The sequence below is a fragment of the Lampetra fluviatilis genome, chromosome 1, assembly GCF_964198595.1.
Source record: "Lampetra fluviatilis chromosome 1, kcLamFluv1.1, whole genome shotgun sequence".
NCBI classification, from domain to species: domain Eukaryota; kingdom Metazoa; phylum Chordata; class Hyperoartia; order Petromyzontiformes; family Petromyzontidae; genus Lampetra; species Lampetra fluviatilis.
In genome coordinates, this window is record NC_136275.1 from 34,567,600 (window position 1) to 34,579,854 (window position 12,255).

General features: G+C 48.2%; 1 protein-coding gene across 1 annotated transcript in view; it reads left to right on the forward strand.

Moving 5' to 3' along the window:
* The window catches only part of LOC144935036 (complement C1q tumor necrosis factor-related protein 1-like), a 44,978-nt gene extending 34,886 nt beyond the window's left edge, over positions 1 to 10,092 (forward strand). The window contains exons 2-3 of the mRNA XM_078861349.1: positions 245 to 539; positions 4,682 to 10,092. Coding sequence (XP_078717475.1) covers positions 257 to 539; positions 4,682 to 5,229 — 831 coding nt within the window. The 5' untranslated portion in view covers positions 245 to 256 and the 3' untranslated portion in view covers positions 5,230 to 10,092. The remainder of the gene's footprint in view (positions 1 to 244; positions 540 to 4,681) is intronic.
* The last annotated feature ends 2,163 nt before the right edge of the window (positions 10,093 to 12,255 follow it).

Here is a 12,255-nt window from a genome sequence, read left to right on the forward strand (position 1 = left end):
TTTATCAAGAACGGTATTACAACTTCAAGAGTGCTGGTTATTGTTAGCTACATTACATTTCGGGCCTGTGCTCGGCAGCCAAATTCAAAGTCAAATTATTCGGTGATTCTGTATCGGTGGTGTTGAACAAGCAAAATTAACACGTGAAACATTAAACTCAACACCTTCGTACATGATACGAAGAAGGGCCAGTTCGTGTCAAGCAATGTTATAACAAATTCAACGTCTCTTTTTCCATCACCAGGTGCACGTTACCATGGTGATAGCCTGGGCCCACTGGGCGGCCATCTTCCTGGCACTGGTGCTGCCGTCGTCGAGGGTGCTGGGGGCCCCCTCGGCAGAGGAGGGAGCTGGAGGAAGGAGCAAGGGCGCAGAGAGAAAGGGGAGCGCGGGGGTGCGGGGAGGCAAGGGGGTGCGTGAGGTTGAGGATGCATGTGTGAGATGCTGCGACTCCCCGAGGTGGCCGCCTCGTCACGGTGATAGACTCCATCAAACCACGACAACAGCAGCACCGCAGATCGAGATCTCCATCCTCAAAGGTGAACGCTGCTTGCCGCCGCTGCTGCTGTTGAGTTGCCACAGATTATAGTACGGCCCAATTGGAGCTGACATTTCTCGAGTTAAAACATGGTAGCAGACGTTTGGGAAAATAGATGATGATGATGAGAGGGAGTAGTTAAAACTGAATTATTTATCTTGTACGAATTTTGTTACAATGTTACTATCGACATCTGCGCACAGAGCGATGCGTTAATTCATTTAAAGCGCCCGCAGAAATGAGAAGTCTCGTCTCAACGTGATGCGACTCCAAAGTGGGAAGGGTTTTTTTTCGTTATAACCTTCGGCTGTGGAATATTACCTCAACCTCCAGGCTGCACTCTCGCCAACTCAACACACATTAACAAGGTGGATGTGTTCCCAATTCCACCCCAAGCCCTATCGGCCAATTAATGAGTGTTTACATGAGAAAAGCCACAAACTAACCTCTTGTAAATGTACTGCAATCGGCCCTCAGAGCTGTCTTAAATAATTAATGTTTGACACCAAAAATGTGTTAGATGTTTTTGTGGTGCAGTCCTATAGGCTGAGAATCATGAATTGGCCGCAGGTGAAAGTGTGATTTCATCTCCCGTGTGGGGAGTGACAGTGTTGCGGTGAGCGCGCTGCACGACGAACCCGGCGACCCGGTCGACTCAGCCTCAAATGAGTACCTGGTGAGGTGTGTAAACATCACCACTAGGGAGACAAAGGCGGCCGGGCGTGGTGTTGGCCACCGACCCGCTCGTGTGCCATGCCGGCCTTTATAGGTGCTCGCTAACAGCACTTGCTCCTACAGTCTGCTGAGGCTATACGGGGGATCTTTGTCTTTTTGTCATCTCCCGTGGGACCTTGGCAGATGTCGGCTGTGCACGCGCATTGCTGCTGCTAAGTCTATGGCATATACCGTGTTCTACCAATTTAATCTATTTAAACTATTAAATGATTTTCTACTTACCAGGTAAAGCCCACTGAGCTATTAGCTCTCCTTCAGTGGAGACTTGGCCACAAATTATATCATGTGGACATTTCTAGCAGCCAAACCATCTAAATGCATGTTGTTTCTAAAATCTACACGACCATAGGGAGAACATGAAAACTACAAATATACAGGCGAGGCAGATAACAGCTCACCACTGTGGTGCCCATTTATACGGTGCTCTAGAAAGTAAAACGCACCTTGAACCTGGGATAGGTTTTAATAAAACTAAGCAAATCTGGTCTCACCCACCCTTCAGTTTTTCTACGAAAGAAGTGTGTCTTATAATAAGGAGAATATGGTAAGTAGTATTTTTGTGTTACAGTGGAACCTGGCAAACCCCATTTTTATTCCGGGCCATGGATAACATCAGAACCGGTCGTACCTTCCCATCTTCATCAATCTGCAATGAACAGTTTGGTGAAATATGATATTAAAAAAACCCATGATCGACATGGCATGGTGAGGCTTCCAAATATTGGTGGATTGTGAATGGCGAGATTTTATATTCCATTCAAGATCCGGTCATGTGACTTACTCTACAAGTAGCTCCTATACTTCGTATTTCTTGCTCCCCTTGGCCAATGAGATACTTCATGACTTTTGTGATGTACACTTTGGGTACCTTGTAGAAATGCGCTTTATAAGGGCAATTTATTATTTGGAATCAGAAGTTCACTTCCCAAGTGAAGCCCATTGAGCGGATAGAAGCTCATTTTCAAAATGGGTCAATGATATTCTCAATTGTGGCACCCAAACCACTGGAATAAATTGGTCGCTGGTCTCAATATTACTCTTTCGGTAACGTCACGTAGGTATAAAATAAAATAAATGAAATCATGAAGTTTCGGGCGCAACACAAGCATCCGTCATCAGGTGGGACAATCACAGCAAGAAACAATTGCTGAACCAAAGAACATGGATCCCTGCAGTCACGAAAAACTTCAAATCTAGATTGGTCTCAATATTGTGACCCCGACTATCTCTGTCTGCTTTCAGGGCGTTGCTTTTATGTTTACTGCTGCCAAACCCTGTGAATTTCTTTAGAAAACACCATTGGTGACAGGGAACTTGACATTGTCATTTTTGTTCATGCTGTTAATTCAAATAGGGAATGCATTTGTAATTCTTGCTGTTATGAATGCCATGTTAAAATGTCAAGTTACTCTCACTAGTGTCTAGCATAATGCTATTTTGAATTGCTCACTAGATTTTCATTGTACAGAGAACTGGTTGGTATTTGTTTTATAATTTATTCATGTTTATCAAATGTCTCTGCATTTGTTCCATGAAGCGCCTGTAAACCAGAACCTTTCCATGCAATGGACTGGCTATTGTGTACCAGCCGTTCAATGCAACCCCTCTAAACCCTCTCTTCCCATGTAACGGGTTTGGCCGTTTTGGCTGGGTCGCCATTGACAAAAAGCTTCTCAGCTCAATGGACCTGACCCAAAATAAACTGACTGACTGCCAGTGCCTGATAGCAGCTCACTTTAATTTAAAATGTTCAAAATTCGGCAAATAAATTCAAATTTGGCAAAAAATATGTTTTATTCTCGGCAGAAATAAATCCAAAAAGAAAATATTTTCAAGCGGAATTGCTAGATATGTGCTCCTCTATAGATTTATTGAAATTCAGCTTCTACGCACGTAAGTTTGCTCACAGGCACTAAATATGTTAATACGTTTTACTATTTTGTTTGTAAGGGAACAATCTGCCCAGATCATACAAAATAACCGCCACAGCATGTGGCTCAATGCACATCTACCTGCGCTTTGGGAAATCCACTGCTGGATGAAGGAATCCCCAATGCCGTGCAGGCTCGGGGCTCGAATGTGGTGGGTGTGATTACTTGAACCATATTTCAAGCTGGTCAGTGTGGGTCGCTGAAAGACTGGGCGCATACATGTGGTGGCATCTTCACCTCCTCCTCCACCCTCCTCCTCCTCCCTCCTCCCCCCTCCTCCTCTCCCTCCTCTTCCTCCCTCCTCCTACCCCCTCCTCCTCCCCCCTCCTCTATCCTCATCCCTCCTCCTCCCTCCTCCTCCTCCTGCTCCTCCTCCCCCCTCCTCCTCCCCCCTCCTCCTCCCCACTCCTCCTCCCCCCTCATCCTCCCTCCTCCTCCTCCCCCCTCCCTCCTCCTCCCTCCTCCTCACTCTTCCCTCCTCCCTCCTCTTCCCTCCTCCTCCTCATCCTCCTCCTCCTCCCCCTCCCTCCTCCTCCTCCCTCCTCCATCCTCATCCCTCCTCCACCTCCCTCCTCCTGCTCCTCCTCCCCCCTCCTCCTCCCCACTCCTCCTCCCCCCTCATCCTCCCTCCTCCTCCTCCCCCCTCCCTCCTCCTCCCTCCTCCTCACTCTTCCCTCCTCCCGCCTCTTCCCTCCTCATCCTCCTCCTCCCCCTCCCTCCTCCTCCCCCTCCTCCTTCTCCCTCCTCCCCTCTCCTCCTCCTTCCTCCTCCTCCCTCCCCTCAATTTCACATCAAGGTGGTACGGCCCAGTCAAGCGTGTCCGGAGCAGTGCAGTGCATCGCCTTGATATCTCCTTCGTATTTGTGGGTCGGGCATTGCGTCGTTGTACGTTGCACGGCCTATTCTGGATGACCACAGTCGCACACTAGAGCGTTTACAATTTTTGACTTGTGCATCATATGGTGGCACTTGGGTATAGCACGACCATAGATGTTGCTGCCCTCTCCTCTGTTGCTCACAACATAGCAGCACAACCCCGCAGCAGCAACAGCAGCTTATAACACCCGTGTAGTGCATGGCGCTCGCCCATCCATGCATTGGTGACGCCAATGCATGTGTGGTGTGTGTGGAGTGCAGCAATCATTGTGCGGAGTTTCGGAGTATGGGGTTCGGTGTGTGGCTTGGTGTTGTGCGTTTGGCAAGGATTGTCGTACGTGGCGTGTGGTATTGGTACGGTGTAGGGAGTGTGAACCAAGTGCCGTGCGGCCGATGTGGCAACCCTCGTTCGGCGTGTGAGTGGTCTGCGGTCGGTGCGCTGTACCACGCGGATGTCCGCGCGGCGCGCGATGCTCGGCGTGTCGCCCCACGGCACGCTGCGCGGTGTCCGCCTCGGCGGTGCCACGCGTTACGTGCCGGCGGTGTCAACCACGCCGTCTCAGGCTCCGTCAAAATCTCTCCCCGTCACGTGCGCACGCAGGCGACCGGGGCGCCCGCGGGGACCACGGCCCGCCGGGATACCTGGGCAAGGACGGCGCGATGGGCACTGCCGGGCCCTCTGGCCCCAGGGGCCCGCACGGCTCACCGGGCTCGCCCGGCGCCGACTGCAAGGTCTTCACGTCGGCCTTCTCGGTGGCCCGGCGCACGGCCCTGCACTCGGGCGACTATTTCTCGGTGCTGTCCTTCGACACGGAGTTCGCCAACCCGGACGGCCACTTCAACATGTTCACCAGCAAGTTCTTCTGCGTCGTGCCGGGCCTCTACTTCGTGAGCTTCAACGTGCACACGTGGAACTCGAAGGAGACCTACGTGCACCTGATGCTCAACGAGCGGCCGCAGGTGGTGCTCTACGCGCAGCAGAGCGACCGCAGCATCATGCAGAGCCAGAGCGTCACGCTGGAGCTCGCCGAGGGCGACGAGCTCTGGCTGCGACTCTACAAGCGCGACCGTGAAAACGCCGTCTACAGCGACAGCACAGACACCTACGTCACCTTCAACGGATACCTGGTGCACCCCATAGTGGAGTGAGCTGGCTGGAGGGCACGCGGGCGGGCGAGCGAGCGAGCGAGGGAAGAAGTTGTGTGAGTTCGCTGCGATGAGGTGTTTGAGTGAGCGGGCGAGCAAGTTTAAGGGAGCGAGTGAGAGAGGATCGGCTGAGGGAGCGAATGTGAGCGAATGTGAGCGAGCGAGTGAGATGATTGAGTGAATGAGAGAATGAGTGAGGGGATTGAGTGAGGGAGCAAGTGACAGTGCCGGACACCTTCGTCACCATCGATGAACACCTGGGTTGCACACGGACGGCGTGAGGGAGTGAGCGAGTGAGTCGGTGAGTGAGAGAAAGCGAGATAATTGGGCGAGCCACGCCAGTGAGGATGGAGTGCTCGGCCCAGACGCACCGTGAGCCAGATCGTCGGGGTGACGCGCCGCGCCATCCACCATGCGTGCGAAGTGTGCAGAAATTCGTGAAATTCCCGAAACTGTTGGAATGCGAGGTTGGCCGGGAGCTGGAAGCACATCAGCTATGCTACCATCTCACTCGCGGCTCAAGCGGGAAGATGCAACTCGGATTGCGAGTGACTGTGCCATCGTCCATGCCAAACATACGGCGTGTTTGTGAAGCCATCTGTGCGGACCATGATGTGTCGTCCTCTCGTACGCGCGTGTGTGTGTGTGTGGAGTTTCGTTACTCTGGTATACTAGCACAGCGTAGCAAACCACTCAAATCAGTTCCTGAAGAAGCTCGCAGCATGTGGATGCGAAACGTTGGACACCCGCTGGACAACACGCGGTGCAACTCGAAATCACATCGGAGAGTTGTATGTTACAACCACGAACAGCCACGCATCCTAGTCACCCAGGGATGTCGGAATTGTCACTCGCAGAGGTGGGCCATGAACGGGCGTGTAGCATTTCCTTTTGGGCAAAGCCATAGGCCAACGGCGGCATAATTTTTGCATATGATGTCAGAGGGTCTTTAAAGTGCAGTTCGCAACAGGCAGCAGACATGTTTTGGCAATTCCTTGAATAAATTACCCGATGGCAGAGAAAACTGAACCGCTCACTCACTCCGAGTGGTGTGCATAGCGATCTATAAACTATCCTGCGAAGATTACGAAAACCCCATCCTGTGCTGTGCTTTTCTTTCACGTGGCATTATCGTGGTGGAGTTGCGCGCTGCCCTCTAAACCCGACGAGCCGACGTTGATTCCCGGCCACGGTAAACATCGGAGTGGCAGGTGAAATCTCACCCCGGTCATCGGTCTCCTCCGGGTTCATTGAACCTCACATAAGTACCTGGGGGTGTGGTGTAAAAACATCAGCACTGGAGAAATAAATGTGGTCGGGCGTGGTGCTGGACACATCGCCCTGACATGCGCCTTGCATGCGGCCTTAATAGGTGCTCGCTTACAGCACTTGCCCCAACAAACTATATTAAAGGTTATGTGGGAAATATTTGTCTTCGGTGTTTTTGCTATGGCGTGTGCATCCCACTGGCTCGCCCCCCACTGGACATCTGTGAAAACGAGCTTCATAGCTCGTCAGATTTCTCCAGGATAAATAAAGAGCCTGCTTCTGCATCCCATAGGGCACGTCACATTACGAATACGATTTCAGTGTCGGCGAGCCCAACGAACCCTTATTTCCTCTTCGTCATCTGACAATTTGTTTTATGAATTCCACAATTGATGAGTTTTGTCAAAATGAGGGGGAGGTGCGGCGGAGCAGCGATGTTTAATAAAGAAACTCAGCGCAGAATGCCACTGAAACTGGGTGGTCCTGTCGACGTTTGTAAGAGACGCGTGTCGGCAGAATGTCAATGGCACACGGAGAAAACGTGAGTCACGGCATCCAGCAAATATCACCGCGGTGTTCATTTGTTTCGTCTTGAGACTCGACGCGCGAGCGCGGTATATGAGGGCATTAGTCAGTTGATGCATATATCCAGAATATGCGCCGTACACACACAGTGATTGATGCAGCAACACCCACAGAGCCAGCCTAAGGTACCTTTGATGATTTTTCTGTGCCAAAATAGCGATTATATTTCTAAAAACAAATGAATGCCCAGAAACACCTCACCGAGTCTCAAGGCTCTTTGTCAGCGGGAGGGAGGCGATGTTTCTGCTGCCGTGTCGAATCCCAATTGAGTCATTTGCAAGTAACTTATACGCATTGGGATGTTGGCAGTCACCAGGTAAGCTGTCGGAAGAAACCCATGCCAAATAGGAGTAGAACGTACAAACGCCACACATAAAGGCACCCGAGTCGGGAATCGAACCCAGGTTCTTCTTGCTGCGAGGCACGAGTGTTACCACTGCACTGGCCCTGCCACCAAATTGCCAGCGGCTCACTCAGTGTTAGAATTCTGAGGGTTCAACATTAACGTGTAACCAGCTTAGCAAGACAATTGGATGCACACCAGGAAAGAGGGTTTCTTTAATCTCCAGATGAAATTCATATTAAACTCGCCAGCTACGTCAGCCTCGATTTCCCGTCTAAATATTTTCCAGTCGCATTGATTCAAGCAACAACAACAAGAAGCTCGGACTGGGCTTTTCTTCAATCAGTTCTCATCAGCACGATGTGCGGCCTTCTCGTGGATGAACAGGGTCTATCGATCTTCTTTGTTCTTTCGGTAAAGTCACGTAGAAGGGAAGTAATAAAATAATAAAAAGAAAAATAATAAAATAAATAAAACATAATAAAATAAATAAAATATTTTATTATTTTTTCTTATTTTATTACTTCCCTTCTACGTGACTTTACCGAAAGAACCAAGAAGATGAATCCCTGCAGTCACGAAAGCTTTAAATCGAAAGGGTCTATCGAGTATGTAACTTTTAAAATCGTTACTGGAATTTGGTAACAACAACAACAACAAAAGCAGCCAGAATTAACTTTGTTATTCTTGGGTCTTTCGGTAAAGTCACGTAGATAGGTTCAAAGAAAAATAACAAGCCCCAAGAATGTTAATTCCTGCAGTCACGAAAGCTTTAAGTAAAGATTTAACTTTTATTATTAACGTAAAGTGACGGTGACTTCCCGCGTGCGCCACGACTGCGTAAATGATCGTGGACCGCGAGCCCAGCAACGCCAAGAGACCGTTTCCCTGAGCGGATGGAAAGCGAAAACATTCTCAGACACGGCAATTCATTTTCAGGACGAATTAGAAAGGTGGCAAAATTAACCAATGGCGCGTGACCAATTGCATGATTAACTGCCGAGCTGATGACGCTTGCTTTGCGCCTAATTTAATTCGAAAATTAGACTCGCCTGGGAATGGCTTTTGCGAACTCAATGATGGGAGCTGTGCAAAGCGGTGACGGTGCAAGCCCAATGGGGGAAATGGGGGAGCGCTATGCATAAATAATTGTTTTCTCCCGCCCCCACTCACGTATGAAACCTGAGTAAGATGACAGAAGTGATATAGATGTCGTGGTACAAAAGAAACGTGTTCACAATGGAGATGCAGCGGGAGAAGAGAGATGCAGGCAAGGTATGGAGGCGATGAAGATTAATTGACTTGTATTGGGTTAATCGGCTTTTTATGTTTAAGAGCATTTGAAATTTAAGCTACTATTCGATGCAACCCTTGTTTTTATTCGGCGCCCCTTGAGTTGCTAGGGGACCCTGAGCTTTTGCTTGCTTTGCTACCTCCTGGCGCTGCCACTGAAGCAAACACTGATTCCTGCCCTTTGGGGGCATTGGTTCATTATTCAACCGGGGATAACCCTGGGGGAGCTCGTTTCTGCAGTATTGCTTTTCGACATGTTGTGGTTAAAGGTGCAGCCCTGGAATGGCTTGCTTATGACATTGCTGGCAGAAGGGTGTGCACTGGAGGGGAGCTCTCGATAAGGCACCTCTAGAGGGTAATTTTCGTCTTCTCCTACACTGCTGGACAGAATAATTTGGCAGCGGTTAAAGTATCCCACACGTCACCTCCACAAACGTGATCTGCCGATCGACTAATTATGGCGCATCCATTTACAGTGAGGGAAAAAAGTATTTGATCTCCTGCTTATTTTGTACGTTTGCCCACTGACAAAGAAATTATCAGTCTATCATTTTAATGGTAGGTTTGTTTGAACAGTGAGAGACAGAATAACAACAACAAAATCCAGAAAAACGCATGTCAAAATGTTATAAATTGATTTGCATTTTAATGAGGGAAATAAGTATTTGACCCCTCTGCAAAACATGACTTAGTACTTGGTGGCAAAACCCTTGTTGGAAATCAGAGAGGTCAGACGTTTCTTGTAGTTGGCCACCAGGTTTGCACACATCTCAGGAGGGATTTTGTCCCACTCCTCTTTGCACATCTTCTCCAAGTCATTAAGGTTTCGAGGCTGACGTTTGGCAACTCGAACCATTTATACTGCTGGCTCCAGGGGCCGGCAACCTGCAGCTCCTCACGGACTGTTTCGTGACATCTCGTCTTCACGTGCAGTGCGGGCTCTTGAAATATTGAGTTTGTCTTCTTGCAGTTTCGTTTGCTGATCCCTGCGCTGGGTGGACAGAGGGCGGCAGGGCCGGGGGGATTGGTGCGTTCACAAATCTTGCGCCGATGTTTGCTTCACCTGCCGCGCCAGGAGATCGGGTCGGACCGGTGACCCCCCCCCCCCCCCCCAGGATCGCGAGTCGAGCGGTGTGCCGACCGTCATGCCGCACGGCAGCATCCCACTGTGTGATTTGACAGCTCGATTCACGCTCGCTTGGAGTGCTCGTGCATGGCAATCTCGTTTCGTTTTCCCTCGCGCATCCCTTTCGCGGTTCGTGACGGCGTGCTCGTGAGATCGCGGTCCTCGTTTGAATGCGATGTTTTTTTTTCATAATATAATATGTTTTGTTTCGTTGCCACATGTGGATATTAAAACATGAGCATGGCACGGGCGTGTGGAAACGCAAACCCCGTACGACGCGTCGTGATGGTTGCAATTACGGCGGGAACGGCTGGGTGGGTATTGTCTGTCGGCGGTAATGGCCTCGACGCATCAGAAATCAATGAGGTGTGTAGGCGCGTAATGTGCAGGCGACGGTTAGGCAAAACGGAAGAGCGGTTCTTAATAATTGGCAGCGAAAGTTTACATTGCGTGGTCGTGGGTCCCCAATTAATGCAAACGGATTACCAAAAAGAGGGTTTCTCGAATGGTTTGTTGAAATTGGAAGACAAATAATAAGCGTATTCATCTTCTTGGTTCTTTCGGTAAAGTCACGTAGAAGGGAAGTAATAAAATAATAAAAATAAAACATAATAAAATAATTCTCCGATAACGAGAATTATTTTATTATGTTTTATTTAAATATTAAAAATAAAACATACTAAAATAATTCTCCGATAGTGAGAATTATTTTATTATGTTTTATTTTTATTATTTTATTACTTCCCTTCTACGTGACTTTACCGAAAGAACCAAGAAGATGAATCCCTGCAGTCACGAAAGCTTTAAATCGAAAAATAAGCGTACTTGCAAATTTTAACCGACTCGACATTTCGCTGAAGCAGAGGCAGTTCACAGCCTGGTGAGTACTTTGCACGGGAAACTTCCAGGGAAGCGCCACCTTTTGCAAAGCTCGCATTGGAAGGTGGCCTGAAAATTCTAGATTTGAAGCTTTCGTGACTGCAATGATTCATACTCTTAGTTCTTTCGGTAAAGTCACGTAGGTAAAAAATTAAATTAATATTATTATTATTTTATTTTTATTAATTTTAATTTCATTTTTTACCTACGTGACTTTACCGAAAGAACTAAGAGTATGGCCTGAAAATGTCAGTGTCGCAATGGATTCAAGAATCCATCTGTGCGGAGCGGTAAGTACTACCCCCTCGTATGCATGGTGTGTTTCCTCCAGGTGCTCTGGTTTCCACTCTGGAAACAATTCTAAACGTGCCAATGTAGCAGGACACTCTTGAAAAAAGAATTGTGAGTTTCACTCATTCTTGTTTGTGGGGCGCCACGGTGGGGATGGAGATGATATCTCCCTCGCCTGCTACGCAGGAACGCGTGGGTTCGGTCCCGAGCCCTGGCGTTCATCGAGCTTGGAAAGTGTCAGATGGTGACAGTCGAAGAAGTGAAATTTAGCATGTTAAAGAAGCGCTGCAAATGAATGGTTACAATGGTGCACAAATCAACAGGGCATTGAATGCCAAAACCAAATCAAATAACACGAGCATTGAAAATGCTCAAGTAATTAAAACGATCAAAATACCGTACATTGCAGGAGTAACTGATAAACTAGCCAGATGTTTGAAAAAACAAAACATCCTAGTCAGATTTAGCACGGTACATAAAATACAGAAATTAATATCTGGTACTAAAGATGCATTACTGAAGCTATCAACCGAAGGTGTGTACTGGACTAATTGCACTTGTGGTAAATGTTATGTTGGGCAAACAGGACGAATGATCAGCACGAGACTAAAAGAACACCAAATAAATATTAAATATTCCAAAATACAACTTTTAAGCAGTCGCAGAACACGCGTGCCAACAAGGACACGCATTTTACTTTGATAATTTTGAAGTTCTGTGCAAAAATAGCTACTACTGGCCAAGACTAATTCGAGAATCATTCGAAATTTAAAGAAAAAAATAATAATTTTAACCGTTCGGATAGCTACCGACTTAGTGCTGCGTGGAAGCGAATCATGAAATAATACATTGTTTAAATGCCTGCCTATACAGGCCACCATACTTCAATAGGGATTACCGTTGGTACGGCTATTTTAATAAACACAATGGACAGAAAGGACAAGATCAAAGGGCTCGCATAATGCGCATGCTTAATTTAATCTACCTCCCCCCCCACGTTGCGCAAGAGCGGAGAAGCGTGGTCACCACATCTACGCCTCTATATAAGGAACGAAACAGGTGGACTTCTCCACAAATCTGGCTGTCGCCTGATGAAGCTAGTTGTAATAACTGTCGTACTCCGATTGTAAATGTTGTGGCTTGGCCCTCCAACACACCGGTTAGTGTTGTACTAGTGACGAATTGGCACGTTCTGTTTACGTGACAACCCTTACTAGTTGTCTGTATCGGGTGGTGGCGGGTT